A 21,617-nucleotide genomic window follows, 5' to 3' on the forward strand; every position below is an offset into this window, starting at 1 on the left:
ATCCTTCACTAATCATTCTTATATGAGGATTTCATAATCAAGAAACACTTTTGATTATTATCTGTGTTGAAAACAGTTGTACTGCTTAAAAATGTTGTGGAAACCATGATACATTTTATTTTTCAGGATTCTTTGATGAGAGTTCAATAGACAGCATTTATTAAATAAATTATCTTTTGTAATATTAAAACTATCACTTGTGATCAATTTAATGTAGCCTATGTCTGATCAACAAAAGTATTAATTTCTCTATTTTTTTTAATTTTGCCACAAAAAATGTTTCCACAAAAATGTAGCAGCACCATGAGCAGCAAAACTTTTCAACGCTGATAATAATCATAAATGTTTGTTGAGCATCAAATCCTAATATGAGAATGATTAGTGACACTGAAGACTGGAGTAATGATATGTGTTCCCAGCGCTGAAGTACTCCTTTAACGTTTCTGAAATATCAACGTAGCAACAAACTAATACAGAAGTGGCAAAATAGTAGCCTGACAAGCCAGACCCACATCAAGATGTTTGGTCTGGAAACTCACCATTGACGGGGCTCAATCCGAGGGGCGGGATAAATGGTTGTCTTTCAAACTCCCTCTGCACGGCATGCAGGCAATCAGGGGCGTAGCACCAAATTTTGGGCCCTGGGTACAAACCATCTTGCTGGGCCCCCGTACCATGTATGTGTATGTATAGAAAACTGACTTCTAAGGCCCCCCCCTGCCTCGGGCCCTGGTTACTCAGTACCCTTTATCCCCCCAGTCCCACGCCCCTGCAGGCAATTGGATAGCGCTACAACCAACAAGAGCAACGAAGGTGAGCTAGTTGACAGATTAAACTTTCGCTGTATCCGATCGGCAAAACTCTGAACACATCTTCCCTTTTTAAGAATGCCGTCATTATGTTAAGCTAGGGCTGGACGATATGGCCAAAATTCATATCACGATATTTTTCTTAATTTCGGTCGATACGATATAATTCCGATATCGATATGAATTATATAAAAGCTTTAGAAAAAACTACTAAGAACTGCCACAAAGGATGTCTGTACCTACAAACTTCTGAAAAATGTATTTGCCAAGTCTATGAATAGTCCTCTTATAAAACTATATAATATTTTAGAAATAAAACCAGTACAAATAAATTAATGTTCACCTTTTATTTGTATTTAGCCTTTATATGAAAAAGAAATGTGAAATCAACATCAAATAAACAAAAGACTCTCACTTTATTAATATTAATATATTTAAGTTTAAACTATAACATAGGCTGATTATATTATTCTTAATATAGATTAAACAAAAGTGCTTCAGCCTGGATTCAGCCTGACTCAGAATATATTAGCGGATGGATCTTCTTCAGGTGGTGGATCTGCTTCACAGCGTACAGTGCTCCTATGCCGCAGACACAGTTTATTGAGCATTTTCTTTTAAGTTTTAAATTTCAGTGAAGAACAATTCATAGCGCTCTATTTTCCATTTATGCAAAATTATAGCATATATTTAATGCTGCATTTATTTAAATAAAATGCAGTAAACAACGTAATACAGTGAAATATTATTCTGATCTACATCATCTGTTCACTATGGAATATATAGTAAAGTGTCATTTATTTCTGTGATCAAAGCTGAATTTATCATCATTACTCCAGTCTTCAGTGTCACTCATCATTCTCATATTAGGATTTGATGCTCAACAAACATTTATGATTATTATCAGTGTTGAAAACAGATTTGTTGCTCATGATGGTCCTTCATTGCTTTCATATATTGTCGCAATCGTCTTACTGTCGATCGTCACCTTTCAGCTCATAACGATTTGTATATGTAACGTTGTCCTTCAGCTGCAGCTCCAGCGTGACAGTAACGTCGGTTCTACGAATCGGCTTTTGGACTTTCTGTGAGAGAGTGTCCTCCTCATATTTAGATAAAAATAAAATGACAGGTCAAGCATTGATTATTTTTTGTCTCTGAAATTAAATCTTGATGTATTCACGTTGGTTTCTGTACACTTGCCCGTGACCTCAAGAATCGCGCAATCAACCGAGGTTAGAGAAAGCGGTCTATAGCGTCCCTGTTAACTTGCCCGCTTGCCCTTGCTCCAGGTAATGCCGTTTCGAATCCCGCTCGGAGCGGGTCGACTAGGACCGGTGAGACCCAGTAAAAGTGCGGGGGATAAAAATACACTTTATTAAAAGTGCGGGGGACACGCCGAACCACTTCCACCCCACTGAATTAACGTTAGTCTTTCTTCTCTTATCAACTATTTCTTTCTCCTTACTTGTGGAAGTTTGTCCAGTCACATTTGAGTTGCGGTCAGGGAAACTCTTTTTGTAGCTAAAACTTGCTGCGTTGGATCTATCAGCCTACTACTGCTGAGCACTGACTGCGTTTCTGTGGTGTACGTAATCGCGCAAGTAGCCAATCATGTTCTGCTCTTTCTGACGGCTGCACCCTGAACGTCAGTCAGTGAGGAATGCTGTAATATATTTATCGAAATATCGGAAATGTGTTTAAAAATCATATCACCGTTATTGAAAAAAATTATATCGCGATATATATTGATATTGAATTATTGTCCAGCCCTATGTTAAGCCCGACCACCGACTCGATACACGATGCGATTGGCCCGACCAGAGTTTGGCTTTTACAATGTATTGAGAGTTGCTAGACGACACTCGCTGCAGATTAGATTTGCTGCCTCTAGGGTGCGTCTAGATTTCTAGGCTAGCAAAATAGGCCTAAAGTGATTTATTTTTATTGTATATAATTATTATTATTATTTACGATGGTTAAACACTCGTTTTTGAAGGTACCTCATTTCAGTGTTGATTTAAGTAATTTTCTTAACCTTTTTCAACTTTTTCAACCACAATATTTTAACGTTGAATTTCAGTTGTGTTGACAGGGCTTCAACCGTTTAACATTCAACATTGTATCAACATTGTTTCACTGTTGAAACAACAACTGACCTAATTTCAACCAAATTTCAACGTTGAAGGTCGGTCATGTGCCGGCTGGGATGGATACGGTTAGGCCACATGCAATTACGCAAATGTTAACGTTCACTCGCGAGTCACGACGGTCCGGGGTTTATGTCAAGACGGTAAGCAATTTTTAGCTACTCGCAAGCTTTTTGTGAGATGGGCTCTGTGTGTGTCAGGTGTGTGTGTCTGTGAGATCATGGTCTCTTGAAGAGTGCGCGAGTGCTGAGTGAACACTGTGACGATGCGACACTGCCTCGATTTTGCAAGTGGCAAATCCTGTGTCTACTGTGCAGCTTGATTTTAGTTGCTGATTTGGGGGGAGAGAGAGAGAGAGAGAGAATCCCACAGAATCGCTACATTTTAAAGCGTTACAAACCCAAGAACTGAACCCCGAAAAAAGTCCCCTCAGTCAGCTGGTCCTGAGACTTACTAACCAGACTAACTCTACTAACACACACCAGTCTCAGACCAGCACTGCTTCTCACACGAACATCAGAACAAACCAAATTACCAAACAATTGAAGAATACATATCTGGAACATTGGGATCAGGAAACTAAAACACAAAGTAAATTACAATTCTATCGAACTCTAAAATCAAATTATGAATTGGAAAAATATCTCCAGAGTGTCAGAGACACAAAGCAGAGACGGATCCTGACCAAGTACAGGCTCAGTGAGCACAGTCTGGCCATCGAGACGGGCAGACACAGAAAGAGCTGGTTACCCAGAGAGCAAAGGGTGTGTGTTCACTGTAAGACAGGAGAGATCGAGACAGAGATGCACTTCCTCCTTCACTGCCACAAATACATCTCTATAAGAGACCTCTACTTTAATAAATTTAATACATTAATGAATAACTTTACAGCCATGACTGAAATAGAACAAATAAATATAATACTAGGAGAGGGACAGACAGAACTGTTTGTGAACTGTTTGTGAACTTACGTTTCACAGAATGTTTTCAATTTACCCATGCTGGAAAGAGAAATGTGCCGCTGCTTGTCATGCCCTCACTCTCACAGCAGGTGTGCATTTTTGTGTTGTTTCAGCATGAGGTCGGTTTATGAGATCTGCCTTTTTAGAGACCACTGATCAATCATCCCAAAGCGATTATTGGCCAATTGAGATCGGTTGCCGATCAATCGGAGCACCCCTAATTATGACAGTTTTCTTACTCTCTGTGATTTCAATATTCATGTCTGCTGCCAATCCCAACCTTTAGTTAAAGAGTTTCTTTGTCTCATGGACCCTCTTAATTTTGAACAGTCTGTATCCTGTATACACTAAAAGGGTCAATCCCTGGACTTGCTGTGCTCATTTGGTTTTTCTGTGATAAACCTTGTCATTCATGATACTGTCATCTCTGATTATTTTCCAGTGGTTTTTGATTCTTTGTTAGCTGGTACTCACTCAAAATCATATAATTCCCCATGCTTTTCTAGATGTTTTGATACCTCTACTACCAGGTCCTTTAACGATGTGTATTTATTTACTCAAACTCCTAATGTTGATGAAGCGCTTTCCTCCTTCAATCATGCTGATGATCTGGTTGACCTTTTTGACAGTACTTTTACTATTACATTAGACTCAATTGCTCCTCTGAAGTTCAAAAATCCATGATGGTGAAGTCAGACCCTCTTGTCTGAGTTTATAGGTAGAACCATTTAACCCTGGTTAAATGGTTCTACCTGTACCCTTAGACAAGAGTTTAGGCATGCTGAATGCATATGGAGGAAGAAAAAACATCACATTTCTTATAAAATATCTTCAAGAGTGTCTTAGACTGTATCAGAAATCTGTTAAGGAGGCATCTTTTAACTGCAAAAGAATTCCTACAGGCCAAAGGTTCTCGTTAGCACAATTAATGCTAATTGATACTTCTTAATCCCTCCTCTAGTGCTCCATCTGAGGCTTCTACTGACCTGTGATCGTTTTTTTTTTGGTTTTTTTTAGCACATTTTATTAATAAAATTGAGGGTATTCGCTCTAATATTTAATCACAGAATTCCTCATGTCAAGAGATGCCCCTTTGCGATTACTCTTTTGCTTTTCCAGCCAGTATCACCCTCACAGCTTTTCGATATTGTGTTTGGGATGAAATGTTCTGTTAGTCCTTCCGATGTTTTGCCATCACACATTTTTAAATAGGTTTTTCCAGCTTTCAGTCCAGTTGTTACCGCTGCTATTAAAAAATAATAATAATAATAATAAAAAAATGTTTAGATCAGCATGACATGAATAACTACAGACCCATTTCTAAATTGTTCTAAATTATTTCCAAGTTTTTGTAAAAAGTGTTCTACTCTCAGATTTCCTTGTATCTGAGTGCTTTTAATATTTTTGACACATTTCAGTCAGGTTTTAGGAAGCTACATAGTACAGAGTCTGCTTTGTTGAAGGTTTTATTGACATCTTACTCACCCTGGATGCAGGTTCTGGCTGTATTTTAGTTTTACTGGATTTAAGTGCAGCTTTTGGCACTGTTGATCACAATATCCTTTTACAGACTCGAAGTGGTTTTTCCTCTTACCTCAAAGTGAGAATGTTTTCAGTGAAAGTTGGAAAGAAGCTTTTCATCTCGGGCTCCAAATTTCTTATGGTGTACCCCAGGGTTCCATACTGTCTGGGACCTCTTTTATTTGCTTTATATATGCTTCCACTTGGTCATATTTGAAAAACAAAAAACACAAGTTAGCTTACCACTGTTATGCCGATGACACTCAGGTTTATCTTCCTATTTAAAAGAACAACTGCTCTGTCTTCTCTGTTTGACTGTCTGCAGGACATAAAATGTTGGAAGGACATTCATTTCTTATACGGCTAAATAATGACAAAAGGGCTATGTATTCTCTTGCCATTTAGTGGGAAATTGTCTTCTGTACACGACAGACCGCTGTGCTGAGACGGAAAGTTTGTGTTGTGTGAATGCCAGAAATTTGTCCTCTGTGCCTGACGTGACTGCACTAAGACGGAGATGTTTATATAATCTGAGCAGGGGTAGTTTGTCCTCTGTACACTACAGACTGCTGCACTGAGACAGGGCTATTTATATGATTTTGTTGGCAGGAATTGGTCTTCTGGACACGGCAGACTGCTGCACCGAGACGGCTGTGTAAATTGTGAGTAAGGAGTACAAGTGATGCTTTGTACAGATCGCCCTTCTAGGTGGGAATTTTGGCATGTTTTTGTAGAACAAGGGTCCGTGTTTAAAACCTTAGCTGCAGTCTTCGTGCTTGTATGTATTATATTGCTTATCATTACACCAGGAGGTGTGACAAGTGACTGTATAAAAAAAGAGTTGTCATTCATTTAAAAACTGTATTCGCAACGATTGATTTATCCTAGGCTTTATAAATGAGACATTGACTCAAAATAACATTTTTTCCTGGGAGTTCTCTGGGTTTGGGCCAAATAAATCTAAGTATTTGAAAGTGTGTTTAATTTTTTTTAAACACTTACTAAACGTAAAGTACAGATGTGCTGACTGTTGCCATCTTGCCAGCACATTATCTTATGTCAGGTCGGATGTGGGAGGAGCTTAGTTGACACAATGACTAGAAGTCAGTGGATAAATGGCTATCCACCTGTCACTCCAAGGGACCACGCCCTTAATTATGCAGAACTTTTAAGGCTTTATATAATGTAGACGTGTCCCGATTTTCGATAATGCGATATATCCCAATAATGAATATGCACAATATTGTTATCGTAGGCACTTAAAAATATCGTAAATAATAATTTATTAACAATTATTAAAAAGTTATAATGCACTCAAGAATACTTTGCCCATCAACCGTATAAATGCTCAACACCGCTGTATTCTGCGTCAAAGGGACGTGCGCTCAGATATCAATGAGAAGCACATGAACAAGTGAAAGAGACGCGCTAATGAAGTGCCGCTCAATGATAGCAGAGGGCGCTGATGAACTGCAGAATGATGCGATTACCCTGGAAACCCCGCAAACAAAAACAACCGCCCTAGTGAAGTTTTTAAAACATCCATTCGTTTTTTGTAATCTCAAGTGTTGTTCATCATGGCACCAAATACTTAATACCGGTACTTAAAGACTTAATTGGCTATTTATTTTCAAACTTAAACATTTTTATGTTTTAATCTGGACTACAACATGCCCTAATTTGATTATTTGTTATTGTTCAGTAAAACTTTGACATACATCTTCATTAGTTAACATGTTAATTCATTATTACCAAACTGACAATGAAAAATACTTATAAAGAATTAATTATTCTAAGTAATGTTAATTTAATAGCATTAAAATCTAAATCAAAATAACTTTTTTTTTAATGGACCTAAAATAAAACTAACAATGATCAGTATTTCTTAACTAACATTACCAAAAACATAATACTTTCTGTAACAAATGTAGCTATTGCTCATTTTTTTGTTAAAGCATTAAATAATGAGACCTTATTGTAATTTGTTACCTGTTGTTCTTTATAGATTAATTCTTTTGCACTTTAATCTGTTTGAGAATTGTACTTTAACAGCTCTGAAAAGAATTAAGAGACCCCTTAACATTGATTTCTCAATGTTGAGTGGTCTCAATTTTTTCCAGAGCTCTATATATTTTTGGTGCATTGTATTATTGTATTTAAACATTCAGTTATTTTGTTATTACAAAAATAGTTCTTAAAAAAGCTGTTATGCTATGATAAAAAAAAACTTTTTTTGCAACTTATTTCAATATCGTGATATCGTATACCATGATAAAAGCTTCAGCAATTAATCGCAACATGAAAAATTGACATCGGCACATGCCTAATATAATGTTAATGAATGAGTTCAAACCAAATGCCAAACGGAAAACAGAAAGTGTTCAATCAAATCCCAAACGGTTCAGAAAAGGGTTCATTTCTTGAGGCTTCATTTGTTCACAATACCACCTGGTGATCAAAGAGTGTAAAACAAGCAGATACATTACAGATGACCTCATGTGATCTGTAATACACTGTATTTTGTGTTAGTTAAGGCTGAGATATAACAGTGAAGAAAAACAATCTATTTAATGTAACTAATTTATTTATATGAATATAATGTGTATTTTATTGTGGTATATAATGATTGAATAACAACTGTAATAAACTTATTGGCTTGAAACAAATGGGGCTATCAATTATTTGGACATAGGCAGGAGGGGCAAAATTATTATTACTACAAAACTGGAAATTGGCAGGGTTTGATCCAACCTGCTTTCTGTACCAGTCAGGTTGAAGCGAGGCTTCGGACGTCATCAAGACGTCATTGGTTGGTCTATGATACAAGCCTCGATCCGTAAAAAAAACCTTGATACACTCTTCACTGAAAGCTTTCAGGATTTCTCGACACGCACTCCGAAGCCTTGGAGTCGGCACAGAACGTAACCTCATTAGTTTTTGGTTTGTTTGTTTGTTTTTTATTTAATAAAGCCTTTTTCTTGCACTTGAGTCCTCACTCAATTTCTCCGTATCATCCCTGACCAGGTGTTATAACCCACTTTTTTCAATTACTAATGTAATTATTCAGCACATGGGATTTTATTTAATCCTAGCTAGCTATAATGTAAATTTTACATACAGATATTTAATAAATATATGTATTTTAAAGAAGCTATGAAGTGCTCTCATGATTACCAGGTGAATTGTCACTACCACTGGCGTAGGAAACGGGGGGGACGTGTCCCCCTCAATATTGGAAAATGCTGCATGTGTCCCACCCAAAAATTAGCCTATAAGCAGGGACAAAAACTGTAACATTTGGAACTTTTATTTTGAAAGCGCAACAAAGAAGATATTCGGTTTTGCCAGTCAAACTCAGAGTGATTTCATGCTATGTTTGAATAATCACCATTCGCAAATCACCAGCTTCATAACGCACGCGCGTTGCTACGGTTACGCGCCTGTCCCGAAGTTAACTTCCAGTGTTTGTTTATCGGTCTGGCTGTAGATAGTATGGAGCGCTAATCAGTAGAAAAAACACATTTTTGACATACTGTTCTTGGATAACATGATATATTAACAATCAAGCAGAGAGCACATGACGGCGCAAAAAAAAAAAAAAAAAGAGTGTGCGACTGACCAAGCCTTGAACGCTTCATAAATATCCAGTCTGGCTGCATTTGACATTGGCGTCTACTGTAATAGCTGTATGTCTAATGTGATTTACTTGTTATTTATTTGCTTGTAATCAGAAATAATCTACTGTAGAGGTAACTTATTGTGGCTGCGTTTACACTTGGCATTATGCGATCACCGTGATGCGATCAAGAAGATCACTTTACATTTGTTCACGTCAAGTGGAAGCCATCTGGAGTAACTGATCGGATTTTTGTTTACCGCAAAAATTAATGGCAGTGCATAGAGCACGGGATTTTTGTGATGCATTAGCATTCATATACAATCAATCTCAAATAGGGTACTTAATCTACAAGTTTAAGTTTCCCAACTTCAATCTTATATGAAACAAAGAAACGTGTTATTCCAATGCATTGTATAATTGAAAGGCGAGTACGCTCGCATTTGGCTATACTGTACATGAAAACGGCATTACAAAGCCAAAGGGTTAGTTCACACAAAAATTTGAATTCGGTCATTATTACTCACCCTCATGTCGTTCCAAACCCTTAAGACCCTCGGTCATCTTCGGACACAATTTTAAGATATTTACAGGTTTGGATCGACATGATCGAGGGTGAGATAATGACAGGATTTTCAGTTTTGGGTGAACTACATTTTAAGGAAGACGTTTCCCCACTCTATATTGAAGACAGAAATGGGAGCAGGACAGCAGCGCACACGGGCCCATGCCCACATTGCAAACGTGCCCCAGGCGACAAAGTGACTCCGCAGATTATTGTGACACTCACATTTCAAATGAAAAGCACTGGTTTCAGATTTCACACGGCTGTCGCGCTCTACCGTCACGCTTAGGATAGGCTATGACCCCCTTTTTCATCAGAGCATGTGAGCGGAGCACAGTTGCGTGACGCTCCGCTAGATATTCCGCTCTATCCCAGTGAGCTCCACAATTCACTATAAAATGTGAATTATTTGATTTAAATCTAGCGATTTTAAGTTTTCTTTAGGCGTATGTTTCATGTTTATGTCATGTATTCACCGAGTTTCAGATTCTCGCAGATAGAAAGCGCACCTTTTTTATTTATTTTACTAAAGCACAAAGTTTTGTTGTTATGTGAGTGTACACAAATCAAAGTAGACAATTAATAGTTTATAATTATGTCTCACATTTATCTGTATGGCCAAAAAGTACGGAGTATTGCGAGTTATAGGCTATCCCCCGTCATGACTCGTGAGGGGGAAAAAAACATCAGAACTCGCCGGTGCGTTCTTCAGCCAGAGGGAAAGAAATAGCCTATTTAGTTTCATATTTATGTTTAAATAATAGCCCATAATGTAATTTATTATTATTATTATTATTATTATTATTATTAATTATTTTAATTAGGGATGCATCAAATATTCGGCCGAAAATGGACCATGTGCATTCTCGGTGCATTCTTGGCCGAAAGACTTTCATCACCGAAACAATATACGTCCGAAATGTGATGACAGTGACACAAACAGAAACCGCGACCTGCGTGCTGGTCTAAAGATGTGGTTCATCTCACATCTGATGACGCATCTATGGGTTGTAACTTGAAAATAATACTTTGTTTATGTTTCTCTGGATGGACACGCACTGGCTCCTCAGTGATACACTAACACCAGCGATTATAAAAGAAAAACGTGGGCAAAACGGTCTCTCTTTATAAACTTTGTTCAATGCATGCGAGTGCTGCCTTAGGTTCGAATATGGACAGTCATTTTCACCATCATCACCCACGTGTAGTGCCAGAAGACGCGAATGAGAACATCTGTCTCTGTGCACTCATCCGAAAGTGCGCAGTCTCACAGCGCGCAAATATAGAGTCCTCTTTCAAGTTTTGCGTTTGAACGGACAAACGCACAAAAAAAGTAGCCTATGTCCACATGTCCATCTTGATGAGTCTCTAGTAATATTGTTATCTACTTTTTTGGTCTTAAGAACATCTTAAAATGCACATATGTAGATCCTAGAAATCTAAATTTTCTCGGGGAGGAGCCCCCGAACCCCCCTAAATAACTCACATTTGGAATCTTACTGATTATAAAAGTGTCTTTTTTACGATTAAGGGATGTAGGCCCTACGGTGACACAGAATAAGCCATTAATATTTGATTTGTAAATAATAATAAACAACCGATATCCTGATATAGAAATGAAACCTAAACCTAAAGTGTTACATGCTAGGTTAGGGGGGACCTACTGCATAGCCTGTACTGGGGCCCATCATTAGTTACGCCACTGAATGGGAGATTATTTATAATAACAACAACAAAATTTTTAAAGGATATTTCTACTGTTGTATTTTTGTATTTTTGGGGGGTTACGAATCAAATATTTGCCTTTTAAAGTGCTACTTTCCTTTCTGCCTGCAATTACAGGAGGGGTTTGTACACTTTTATGTTTCCCAACTTCAATATTTGTGTAATAATAAACAGATTATTTAAACAGATGATAAACTGATGATTTTGTTTATTTATTTGCTGTTTGTGATTCTATACATTTTGTACCACGTCACTATAGGCTATACTGTTACTATTATGTTGGTGGGATGGACGTTGATTCATAGCGGCGAAAATGTCCCCCCCCCCCAATGTCAAAGTCGCTCCTACGCCCCTGCTTATACATGACACCTTTATTGTCGACGAGTAACGTTACAGCAATAACAGCATATATTAGGCTACTGTTTTGACATGTAAAGAATAACAGTTATTTTACAACATTTAAACTCATGTAACAAACATTTTAGAAGTAAAAATTAAACATTTAAAAGTAATTCAAGTGTAATCAACCGGTCTGTTATCCCATTTCCACCGTATCAGCGCTGTTTCTCGAGCCTGAGATGGACTAACATAACGTTAGCGGTCTGCGGGTGGACTTTGAACTTGAGACCGCTGTCCTGCGTTTCATTTGTAGCTGAAAGATGCTGCGAGGCACCAGACTCCATAACCTGACAATAAACAAACAGTGCCCAGTTTTAATAAGATTTTATCATCCAAATTCATTATCTTTACGAATTAAAGTTGTGTATTTTGAGCAACACAACAGGCGTTTCAAAGACCAACGCCACACGTTAACTTAACACACTGTCCCTGTATGTTGTTTTGAATTAAATAAAATGCCTTTTAGCACAGTAATGATTATATAGATTTAAAAAAAAACATACAAACCTGAATTTCACAGAAGAAATGCCCCAATTCTGCTAGGCTGAGAAGAAGAAACTGCTCTGGTGACTGAGGAGAATTCAAATATCCGCACTCACTCAACCGTCGAGGTCAGGGGGTGGGGGAGGGGCGCATTGTTTTAATCGAGTAAACTTACTCAATTTCTTCAGTGTGTGTTAAATATTAATAATCTTGATTTTAATTAAGTAATATTTATGGTTCTTGAAACAGATCGGTTTAATTCTCCATTCTCAAATATTTTGAAATAAATTTCGCAAATGTATTAAGTATATTCAAAATAAAGAATTGGTTATTTGAATACTAAATTATTTTAGTGAAAAAAACTTAAATATAACTATAAATTTTAGACAAAATTAACTGTTGGATTTTTAGTCAATTATTTTGGTATGTTTAACTAAAACCATCAAGTAAATGATATTGTGAGATTTTATTAAGTTAATAAAGTTAATTATTACTGTGATATTTACTAAGCCACTGAATTATTTTTTAGAGTGTAGTGAAGTGTGTTTGTGTGGACTGTGGAGTATTTTAGAAAGGTTTAGAGGAAATTAAAGTTATACTATACAAGTTAGTAATACTCATAAATAAAAACAGTTCATATTAGTCATAAATATTGGTTTTTAAAATGCTTTTTACCCAATTTTTTCTACTCAATTGAATTTGTTAATGTAACAAATGCAGTTACTCAGATCTACTTAATTTTTTTACTTACATTTACTCAGTTCTTATGGTGTCTTTAATTGATTTCACTGCTTTAAAATTTACTCAATTTTTTTAGTGTAAAAATGTTTCACCAAAAAAATTGAGTAAATCATAGTATTAGTTTTTAGAGTGTATATTGAATGCTTTAAAACACTTTATTCCATGCACATTTAGAGCTACAGTTGCTCTGTGTCTGCTTCTTATATCATGGGCTTCATTCATGTAGCGCATGCAGAATGACGTAATCAGATTTAAATCTACTCTTGTACAAATATGCTAATGTTTTTTAAATGAGTCCCAATACACAGGTATTTTCTCATTATCATGTATATTCTCAGTATTATGGATAACTGTATATTCTCTCTCTCAAAAACAACATAACATAAGAATATAACCATTTGTATCATACACCATATCACTACAACATAATAAAAGAAAGAAAATATTATGACAATTTTATGATACACCATTAATATACTCCACACAAAAAAAATGGCAAAAAAGGTTGCTATATAACGTTGATAAATACGTACAATGGGATATATACTGGGTTAATAGTGTTCCGTAGCAATGCTTATTCTATAACTTGATTGATAATAATGAATGAGACCCTGATATTTGTAGACCATATTTGCATTTTTTTGCTTGTGTATTTTGGAGTTGCTACAACTTTACTTTTCTACTGTTTCAAGATGCCTATAAGATCCCCATTTCCCTCTCATGACACACCCTATTATCATTGTGATCTGGGTCATGCTCTATCCAATTCATTTTAAAACTGCGTCCCAGTAACATATAGATGAGTGGGCAGGTAAAGAGGTGGGTTGTGGCCAGGACAGTAGCTGCTGGAAGTCCATATTCTGGCATACTTGTACTCAGGCTGTTGCTTACAGTTGCTTGAAGCATAGTTAAGACAATTTGAGGGCCCCAGAAAACAAAGTAGGCAATCTTTAGAGCACAGATGATCTGGGCCTGCTTTTTGCACACAAAAAAATTGTTGTGAGATGATGTCACACAGCAGCTAAGAAACATTACCAAAGCTGGCACTACTAGCCCGAGGAGAAATCGCATGACAACAACAGCCTTCAGCCTTGTGACGCCTTCTGGAGTTGTTCTGGAATCATCAAAGTCATAGTCATCAATGCACTGAAGATATCGGACCTCTCTGGAAAATAGCGAAGGACATGCCAAGACTGCTGCTATGGTCCAAGACAGTGAAATCAGAATGATGCTACAATTATTGCTCTCCTTTTTACACATGCACAAAAGTTTTGCAAGAATAGGTTGAATGCTCCAGAGACTCAGCATGGTTGCCGTGAAGAACATACTGCCGTAGGTGATAAAGGATGACAGCTTGCAGCTTGCAATTCCGTAATTCCATTTAAAGTCATTGTAAGCATACAGAAGCTGAAACACAACTGATGTACAGGAGACTAAATGTGTTACAGCCAACGCCATAATCCAAATGGCAACCGCCTGAAAACTCTTGAATTTCCGGAAGATGATGATGACAATCACGATGAAATTAAGGGTGACGCCAAGGATGAGAATAACACAATATGAAATGAAGTATGTCATCCTGATCTCATATTGGTACTGCTTAATGCTTGTATTGTCTACACTTTCAAGTATTGAAATGATAGAATCATAGTCTGACTCTTCACTGGTCCTGTTACTGTGATCTGCAGACATCTTGTAAATCCTGAAACAAATGAAATTGATTATTTCACTGAAAACACTGCACTGGAAGTGTTTTGTATTGTAGTGCAGGCAAAAAGCTTTACAGAAGGTGTCACTATGGAAGAACAAATGTTTGGAAAAGAGCTGTGTGATGATTTTTATTTTAATGCTCAGCTGAAATATTAACATCATACAGGTTCATGGCCGGGCAATAACAACTTTTATTTTTGAGTGAACTGTTCCTTTAAGGAAAAAACGTTTCTCTTTCCGAATGACATTAGTGAAAGCAGGGAATATTGTCCTGTTCTAAACTATCTTCAAGGAAAAAATATCATCGTATAGATATATCTTAGTCATAGGAAGTCAACAACAAAATCTAGTAAATCAAATATAAGAAGAAATAAAAAGCATAACAAACAGAGCTAATTACTGTCATTAGAATACAAGAGCAATATATGCAAAAAAAACTCTGCATTTGTCTGCTTCAAAACAAATTCTTGCATTTTGATTTCTGCATATTTCCTGCAAAATACTCTTACCTTTGACAGCAACAGTGCAGAATGAAGAAAATCAGAAGACTGTGTCCATCTGAGAGAACTCTGAATATGAAAGTAAAAACCATGCACTGAATATTTAAGTTTCTTTCCGACGGCTGCAGGACACGCTGCAATTTGAGCTTCAGGAAATCATGGTTTTGGACAAGATCCAAATCCAACACAGGAATGTTGTTACACAATCGCATGTGAAAAAAGGAGTTTTATCCTTCTAAATGTAAACGTATTAATGTTATATATAGACATGCAAGTTTGTGGATCTAAGGTTAAAAGATAGACTTGCAGTTGCATAACAAGTTGCTACATGTTGTTATAGCAGCAATAGTTTCACCAGGTTACAAGTTGAAAAAATCCTTTTATTAAACCTTAGGAGCTTCACTATAGTTATTTTTTTTTTAAGATTCTCAAAAGAAAAAAAAAAAGAATTAAAAGCAACCTAACTTTTTGTTTTACCACCATCAATTTAATTTTTTGTTTATTTTCACAAACCTTTCATGGGTCCTGGAATGTTTTATTGCATGAATATTTGAACATTGGATATATGCCTATCAAAAGAAAGGACATGCATCTTCTTTAAAATACAATAAAAAATGATTTATTTTATTTTATTCTAGCTTCATGCATTTTTATCAGCACTTAAATGTTTCATACATTTGATAGTTATTGCAAAACTTTGCTCCTACTGTAATTAAGGCTACACTAGAAGAAGGTGCAGTAAACCAGACTTTTAAGTTTCTTCAATTCTTGAAAACAATTCTTAATAATATCTTAAAGCAGAGGTGGACAGTAACTAAGTACATTTACTTGAGTACACTTTTTGGGTATCTACTTTACTTGAGTATTATATTACATTTTTACTTTAACTTCATTAGAAAGACAAATATCATACTTTTTACTCCACTACATTTCTATCAAGGTCCTCAAAGTCGAAAGTCATTTCTGTTGCAGCTTTGAAAGTCAGTGGATGAGTTTTTTATTAGTTATACTACATTCACATATTTTTATACATGAAGAAAATATTTATTTGAATATCTAAATAATTTTTTATTTTTATGTTTCAGCCTATGTATCTCTATATTAATAACTGTCTTAGTAATTCTGAGTATTCAGCTGTAAACTCTCAGGTGTTGGCTTTCTAAATATACATTGGTTATGTGTATATTCAGAATACTGTACGAGCAGCTGTCTTTATACTATGAATATGTCTAAATGCTCCATTTGCCAAATCGGAAGATGACAGGTAAGGGGTTAAAAGGTGTTTGGGTTTTTGCATACAGTCTATCAGTAATTACTCTTGAAGGTCACGTGAAGTTCAATGATTTCCAAGTATTTTTTGAACACTGATTTATAGTTTATAGCGAAATGGAAGATTAGGGAGGTCAAAATGCTAATTTTGTTGAGTATTCACATAAACAAAGTTGATTATGTCTTAAGTGAACGTGAACAGTTGGGAGAATATCAGATGTGTATCAGTGTATAGGATCCGTGCATTGAGCCTTAAAGTGACAGCAGCTTTGTAAAGGGCTTTAAAGTATTTAAATTAAATTGTAAAGTATTTAAATTAGTTTAAGTTAGTCTATGCTAGTATGTCGGATAGTGCATCACTAACTAAAACATGATGGTATAGTGTACATTTATACAACAATAGTAAAATTATGCGTTCACATTAAAAAATAAAATTTACTTTTGAATACAAACTTCAGTACTTTTAACTTTCACTTGTAATGGAGTAATATTTGACTAGTAGTAATTTTACTTTTACTCAAGTAATGAAGTTGTGTACTTTGTTCATCTCAGGCCAAATATTGTAGCCTTACATTTTTTTTGAGTCATTCTGAGTCTTGAAAAGTTTTATGAGGAGTTTGATGATGCACCTACAGTGGGTACGGAAAGTATTCAGACCCCCTTAAATTTTTCACTCTGTTATATTGCCGCCATTTGCTAAATGAATTTTTTCTCATTCAGTTTCAGAGCTGAAAACTTCCTTGTTAGTCAAAAAATAAATAAATAAAGCTTTTATTGACACCAGGCCCAGCAAACAAGCAGTCTCAGAATATGCCAGACCGTGACATCATTGTGTGGTGAAACACCGCTTCAACATAAGATGAACAATGCTTGCTTCTCGTGACTTGTGCTTGGCGTGACATAGGCCTACGTAGAGCTAAACTGAATCAAACTTCTAAACAAAAAACACACCATGTAAGCTTAATTTGGATTCCAATATTATGAATGCATGGATAAACTTTATTTTTAATGATCATATGGGGAAGACATTGCACGTTTGTTCTTTCATTTCGCCCCAGATTTGTTTGTAAAAAAGACTGGATTTGCAGACACGATGAGATTACATGAATGAATGAATGAATGAAGCAACACTAATGGGAGTATATTTTATATGTGATAGTATTGCATTGTTACAGATCGTTTGATATCTATTAATTATGTGTACGTGTCTAACTTAACTTAACATACTTTCAAAAGCTGAAGAATCCTTTGTTTGTGGTGTTGTTGGTTCATTGTGATTTGGAATCAGGCTCGGACGTATATGGGCCAGTGCTCGCAAAGCCCAACATGCCAGGGCTATGTGTTTTCCAGATGGGCTACCAAAACGTAATCCCTTCCTGCTGACAGGCTTTTTTAAATAGTGAAATAACATTAATTTCTTGATGTGTGTTGTTCAATCTCTTGACTTGATATTTGAAGGAAAAATACAATCACAGAAGTTTTTGAACATGCTGATTTATCTGACTCTGCAGTGAGGCTTGGTTTTGCATGCTCATGTGTGTGATGCACGCACATGGAAAAGGTCCGTGAGAGTGATTTCATGCCTCTTTGGGATGGCCATGAGGCGTCGCTCACTCGCAGAACACACACTTCTGGAGGGTATGTAAGTCTGAACAAGCGAGTCTAGGTCTATTGGTGCAGAGCCAGTGGTTGCTTTGTAGCCAAGAACCAGTGCCTTGAATTTGATGAGAGGGGCCATTGGCAGCCAGTGCAGCCTGATGAAGAGAGGCGTGACATGCGATCTCTTCGGCTCATTAAAGACCACTCTCGCCACTGCATTCTGGATCAGCTGCAAGGGTTTGAAAGTGCATGCTGGAAGCCTAGCCAGAAGAGCATTACAATAGTCCAGTCTGGAGAGAACAAGAGCTTGGACCAGTTGTGCAGCCTGTTCTGATAGGAAGGGTCTAATCTTTCTAATGTTGTATAAAGCAAATCTGCAGGACCGGGCTGTTGCAGTTATGTGGTCAGTGAAGTTTAACAGGTCATCAATCACAACTCCAAGGTTCCTGGCTCTCCTGGATGGAGTTATGGTTGATGAACCAAGCTGAATGGAGAAATTCTGCTGAAGTGCTGGGTTGGTTGAGACAACAAGTAGTTCTGTCTTTGCTAGACTGAGTTGAAGGTAATGCTCCTTCACCCAGTCAGAAATATCAGTCAGGCAGGCAGTGATACAAACACTGACTGTAGGATCATCTGGTTAAAATGAGAAGAGTAGAGTGTCATCAGCATAGCAGTGATGGGAGAAGCCATGTTTCTGAATGACAGCCTAATGATGACATGTAGATGGAGAAGAGAAGTGGTCCAAGCACTGAGCCCTGGGGAACCCCAGTAGCTAAATGATTTAACTAAGATACTTCACCTCTCCATGACACCCTGTAAGTCCTACCTGAGAGGTAATACCTGGACCACTGGAGAGCAGTACCTGAGATACCCATCTTAAATGGGTATCTCAGGAAAGCAGCAGACAGATCCAGCAAGTTGAGTAATGAGGATTTGGAAGCTGCTTTTGCATAGACTCTATATAGAATTTATATAGAATCATTAAGGTATAAATAATATGTACATACAATCAATAGTCAAATCACCTTTATGTATATAGCAGATCAGTAATATAGTTGAAAATTACAGTTCTCCTCTGGCCGATGAACAAATAGTGTATGATTATGATTCTGCCAACATTACAGGTAAGAAGTCATATTGGATCAACAGATATTCGTAAGATTATTTGAAAGATTAGAGTTGTCACGCCAGAGACAGATTTAATGAGGATGTCATGTTTAATTGACATGCTCTCTGCAGACACTTCAGGGATGCGTTGGTCAAGTCCACCATCTGATCTGAATACAGCCCGGATCAGGCTGACTGCAGTAATCCTCAGGATAAACAGAGAGCCTAACATTAGCATAGATGTCATTTTTCTTTTGATGTAACGAGTAAATCAGGTGTTATGGGAATTGTTCTCGGTTCCGGCTGACCTAATTAATGCAGCCTAACAATCATTTAACTGATTTGAATAAAAGACATGAATAATGTTCTATTTGTATGCCATAGTATAGAGATGTGTTTTAAATCTAGATTTAAACTGAGAGTCTGTCTGCTTTCCAAACAATGCTAGAAAGACCGTTATTAGCAAGATTTTAAAATGTATACGATGTTTAATAGGGAGCCAGTGCATTGTTGACAGAAGATGGCTAATATGGTCATACTTCCTGGTTCTAGAACTCGAGCTACTGCGTTTTGGACCAGCTACAGTTTATTTATTAAGCGAGCAGGGTAATCATCCACTAAAGCATTACAATAATCTAGCCTTAAGGTCATGAACACATGAACGAACTATTCAGCATTTTGCATTGAATGCATGTGCTGTAATTTAGATTAGGGCTGAACGATATTCTGTTTTAACATCGACGTCGCGATGTGCGTGGTCTACTACCCTTCACATCGCCGGAACATGCGATGTTAAGGGTAGTAGACCATGGTGTATTAAGAGAACGGTAGCACACAGTAAACACGAGTTTGTTGCTGGATTGACATGCACTTTCCACGTGCCTGCACAGTGACTGGTTCGCTGTGCCGCTGATCAACCCTCACGGCCAAACATTCACTGCTAAAATGCACGACGAAGAGGATCCGCCAAAAAAAAAAAAAAAGGTTTCGTACCAGAAATCATCTTTTTGGGACTATTTCGGCTACAAAAAGGAGGATGTTGACCAAAAGGAGGAACTTTGCATGGAGAGTCAGAAAGTTGTGGCCACAAAACAAGAAAACACCAATTTATCTGATCACCTAAAACGGCACCACAAAGCTCTTTATGACGAATACAAAGCAGGCTCGACATTAACGCTTGTCTGGGACAAGTGGATTTTTTGAAGGGACAAGTGAAAGAGAATTTTACTTGCCTGAGGGACAACCTGATTAAAACAAAAATAACTAGCTAATCACCAAAATGCAAGAATGTTTATGCATTCATTTAGTGTAAGTGGCGATCTGGTAACTGACGATAATAAGGTCGCGCTGTTGACGCTCATGCAGCCTCTCGAGGAGAAATTACAACACTAGAGCGTTTTTCTGAATACCATCACGACTGAAAATGACACTGATTTCATATGACAGTTCCATAAACAACTAATTAACATTCACTTAAAGTCGCTTACATTTTAGATGCAATATTTAGTGTTTTTGTTCTATTTCAGCAGTGAAAATCGTTCACAGCAGACCCGTAACGCGTCTTACTCAAAGCAACAAATGTGTTACTGAACGATTCAGCGTTTGAATGAATCGTTTGAATGAACGAAGACGGTTACCTGCTGCCACCTACTGGAGGTTTAGTTTCATGTTTGCACATACTATCCAACATTTCTTTTTGTCACTTGTAATGAAGCTTGCTTATTAGTGAAATTTTTAATATCATGGAATGGTAATTATTGACTTTAGCCTGGATTGATGGCTCTCAATATCGCAATATATATCGTTGGGGGGAAAAATATCGCAATGTAATTTTTTTCCAATATCGTACAGCCCTAATTTAGATATATTTTTAAAATGGTAGAATGCAGATGCTAGACATGTGGCTTTGAAATGAGAGATTGGTATCAAAGAGCACACCCAGATTCCTAACTGACAGCGAGGACTTGACAAAGTAGATATTCAAGTGTGAGACAGTATTGTAAGTTAAACTTTTCTGTCCAATAATTGTTTTTTGGTCCAATAATTAGAAACACCTTTTTATCAGAATTAAGAAGAAGAGAATTACTAGTCCAAATTTTTATATCAGCTATGCATTCTTTTAATCTTGTGAATTGTTACATTTCTGCAGGGCGTGCAGAAATATAGAGTTGAGTATCATCAGCATAACAATGAAAACTGATGCCATGCTTCATAATGATATACCCAAGTGTAGCATGTACAGGGTGAAAAGCAACTGAGCACTGAGCCTTGCGGTACTCTATACTGAACTTGTGATCGGCGTGACATCTCGTGACATCTATGGAAGCTTTTTTCTGCCACAGAATATAAAATAAAAAAGTAATGTCATTATTAGTCATTATTAGTGAATGTATTAACTAACATTAACTAACCATGAGCGGTTCATTGTATGAACAGTGAACAGTGTATTTGTTCATCTTTG

General features: G+C 36.9%; 1 protein-coding gene and 1 long non-coding RNA gene across 2 annotated transcripts in view; one reads left to right on the plus strand and one right to left on the minus strand.

Annotated features, from left to right (window-relative positions):
• The first annotated feature begins 2,942 nt into the window (after nt 1-2,942).
• LOC137071366 (uncharacterized) overlaps nt 2,943-21,617 on the plus strand; it is a 44,064-nt gene continuing 25,389 nt past the window's right edge. The window contains exon 1 of the long non-coding RNA XR_010904416.1: nt 2,943-3,102. This is a non-coding gene — a long non-coding RNA (uncharacterized lncRNA). The remainder of the gene's footprint in view (nt 3,103-21,617) is intronic.
• On the minus strand, nt 12,712-15,756 carry LOC137072017 (chemerin-like receptor 1). Its single transcript, XM_067440249.1, has 2 exons — nt 15,191-15,756; nt 12,712-14,673 (listed from the first exon to the last, which is right to left on the minus strand). Exons 1-2 carry the CDS (start codon nt 15,391-15,393, stop codon nt 13,668-13,670), a joined length of 1,209 nt encoding a protein of 402 aa, XP_067296350.1. The 5' UTR covers nt 15,394-15,756; the 3' UTR covers nt 12,712-13,667.

This window comes from Pseudorasbora parva, chromosome 3, assembly GCF_024679245.1.
Source record: "Pseudorasbora parva isolate DD20220531a chromosome 3, ASM2467924v1, whole genome shotgun sequence".
In the NCBI taxonomy this organism is placed as follows: Eukaryota; Metazoa; Chordata; class Actinopteri; order Cypriniformes; family Gobionidae; genus Pseudorasbora; species Pseudorasbora parva.

Excerpts from the sequence above, each read along its gene's own strand:
- LOC137072017 (XM_067440249.1), bottom strand. The coding sequence starts at position 15,393 with ATGCGATTGTGTAACAACATTCCTGTGTTGGATTTGGATCTTGTCCAA. Across the intron at positions 14,674-15,190 it reads CTGCACTGTTGCTGTCAAAG|GATTTACAAGATGTCTGCAG; the intron begins GTAAGAGTATTT and ends CATTTGTTTCAG.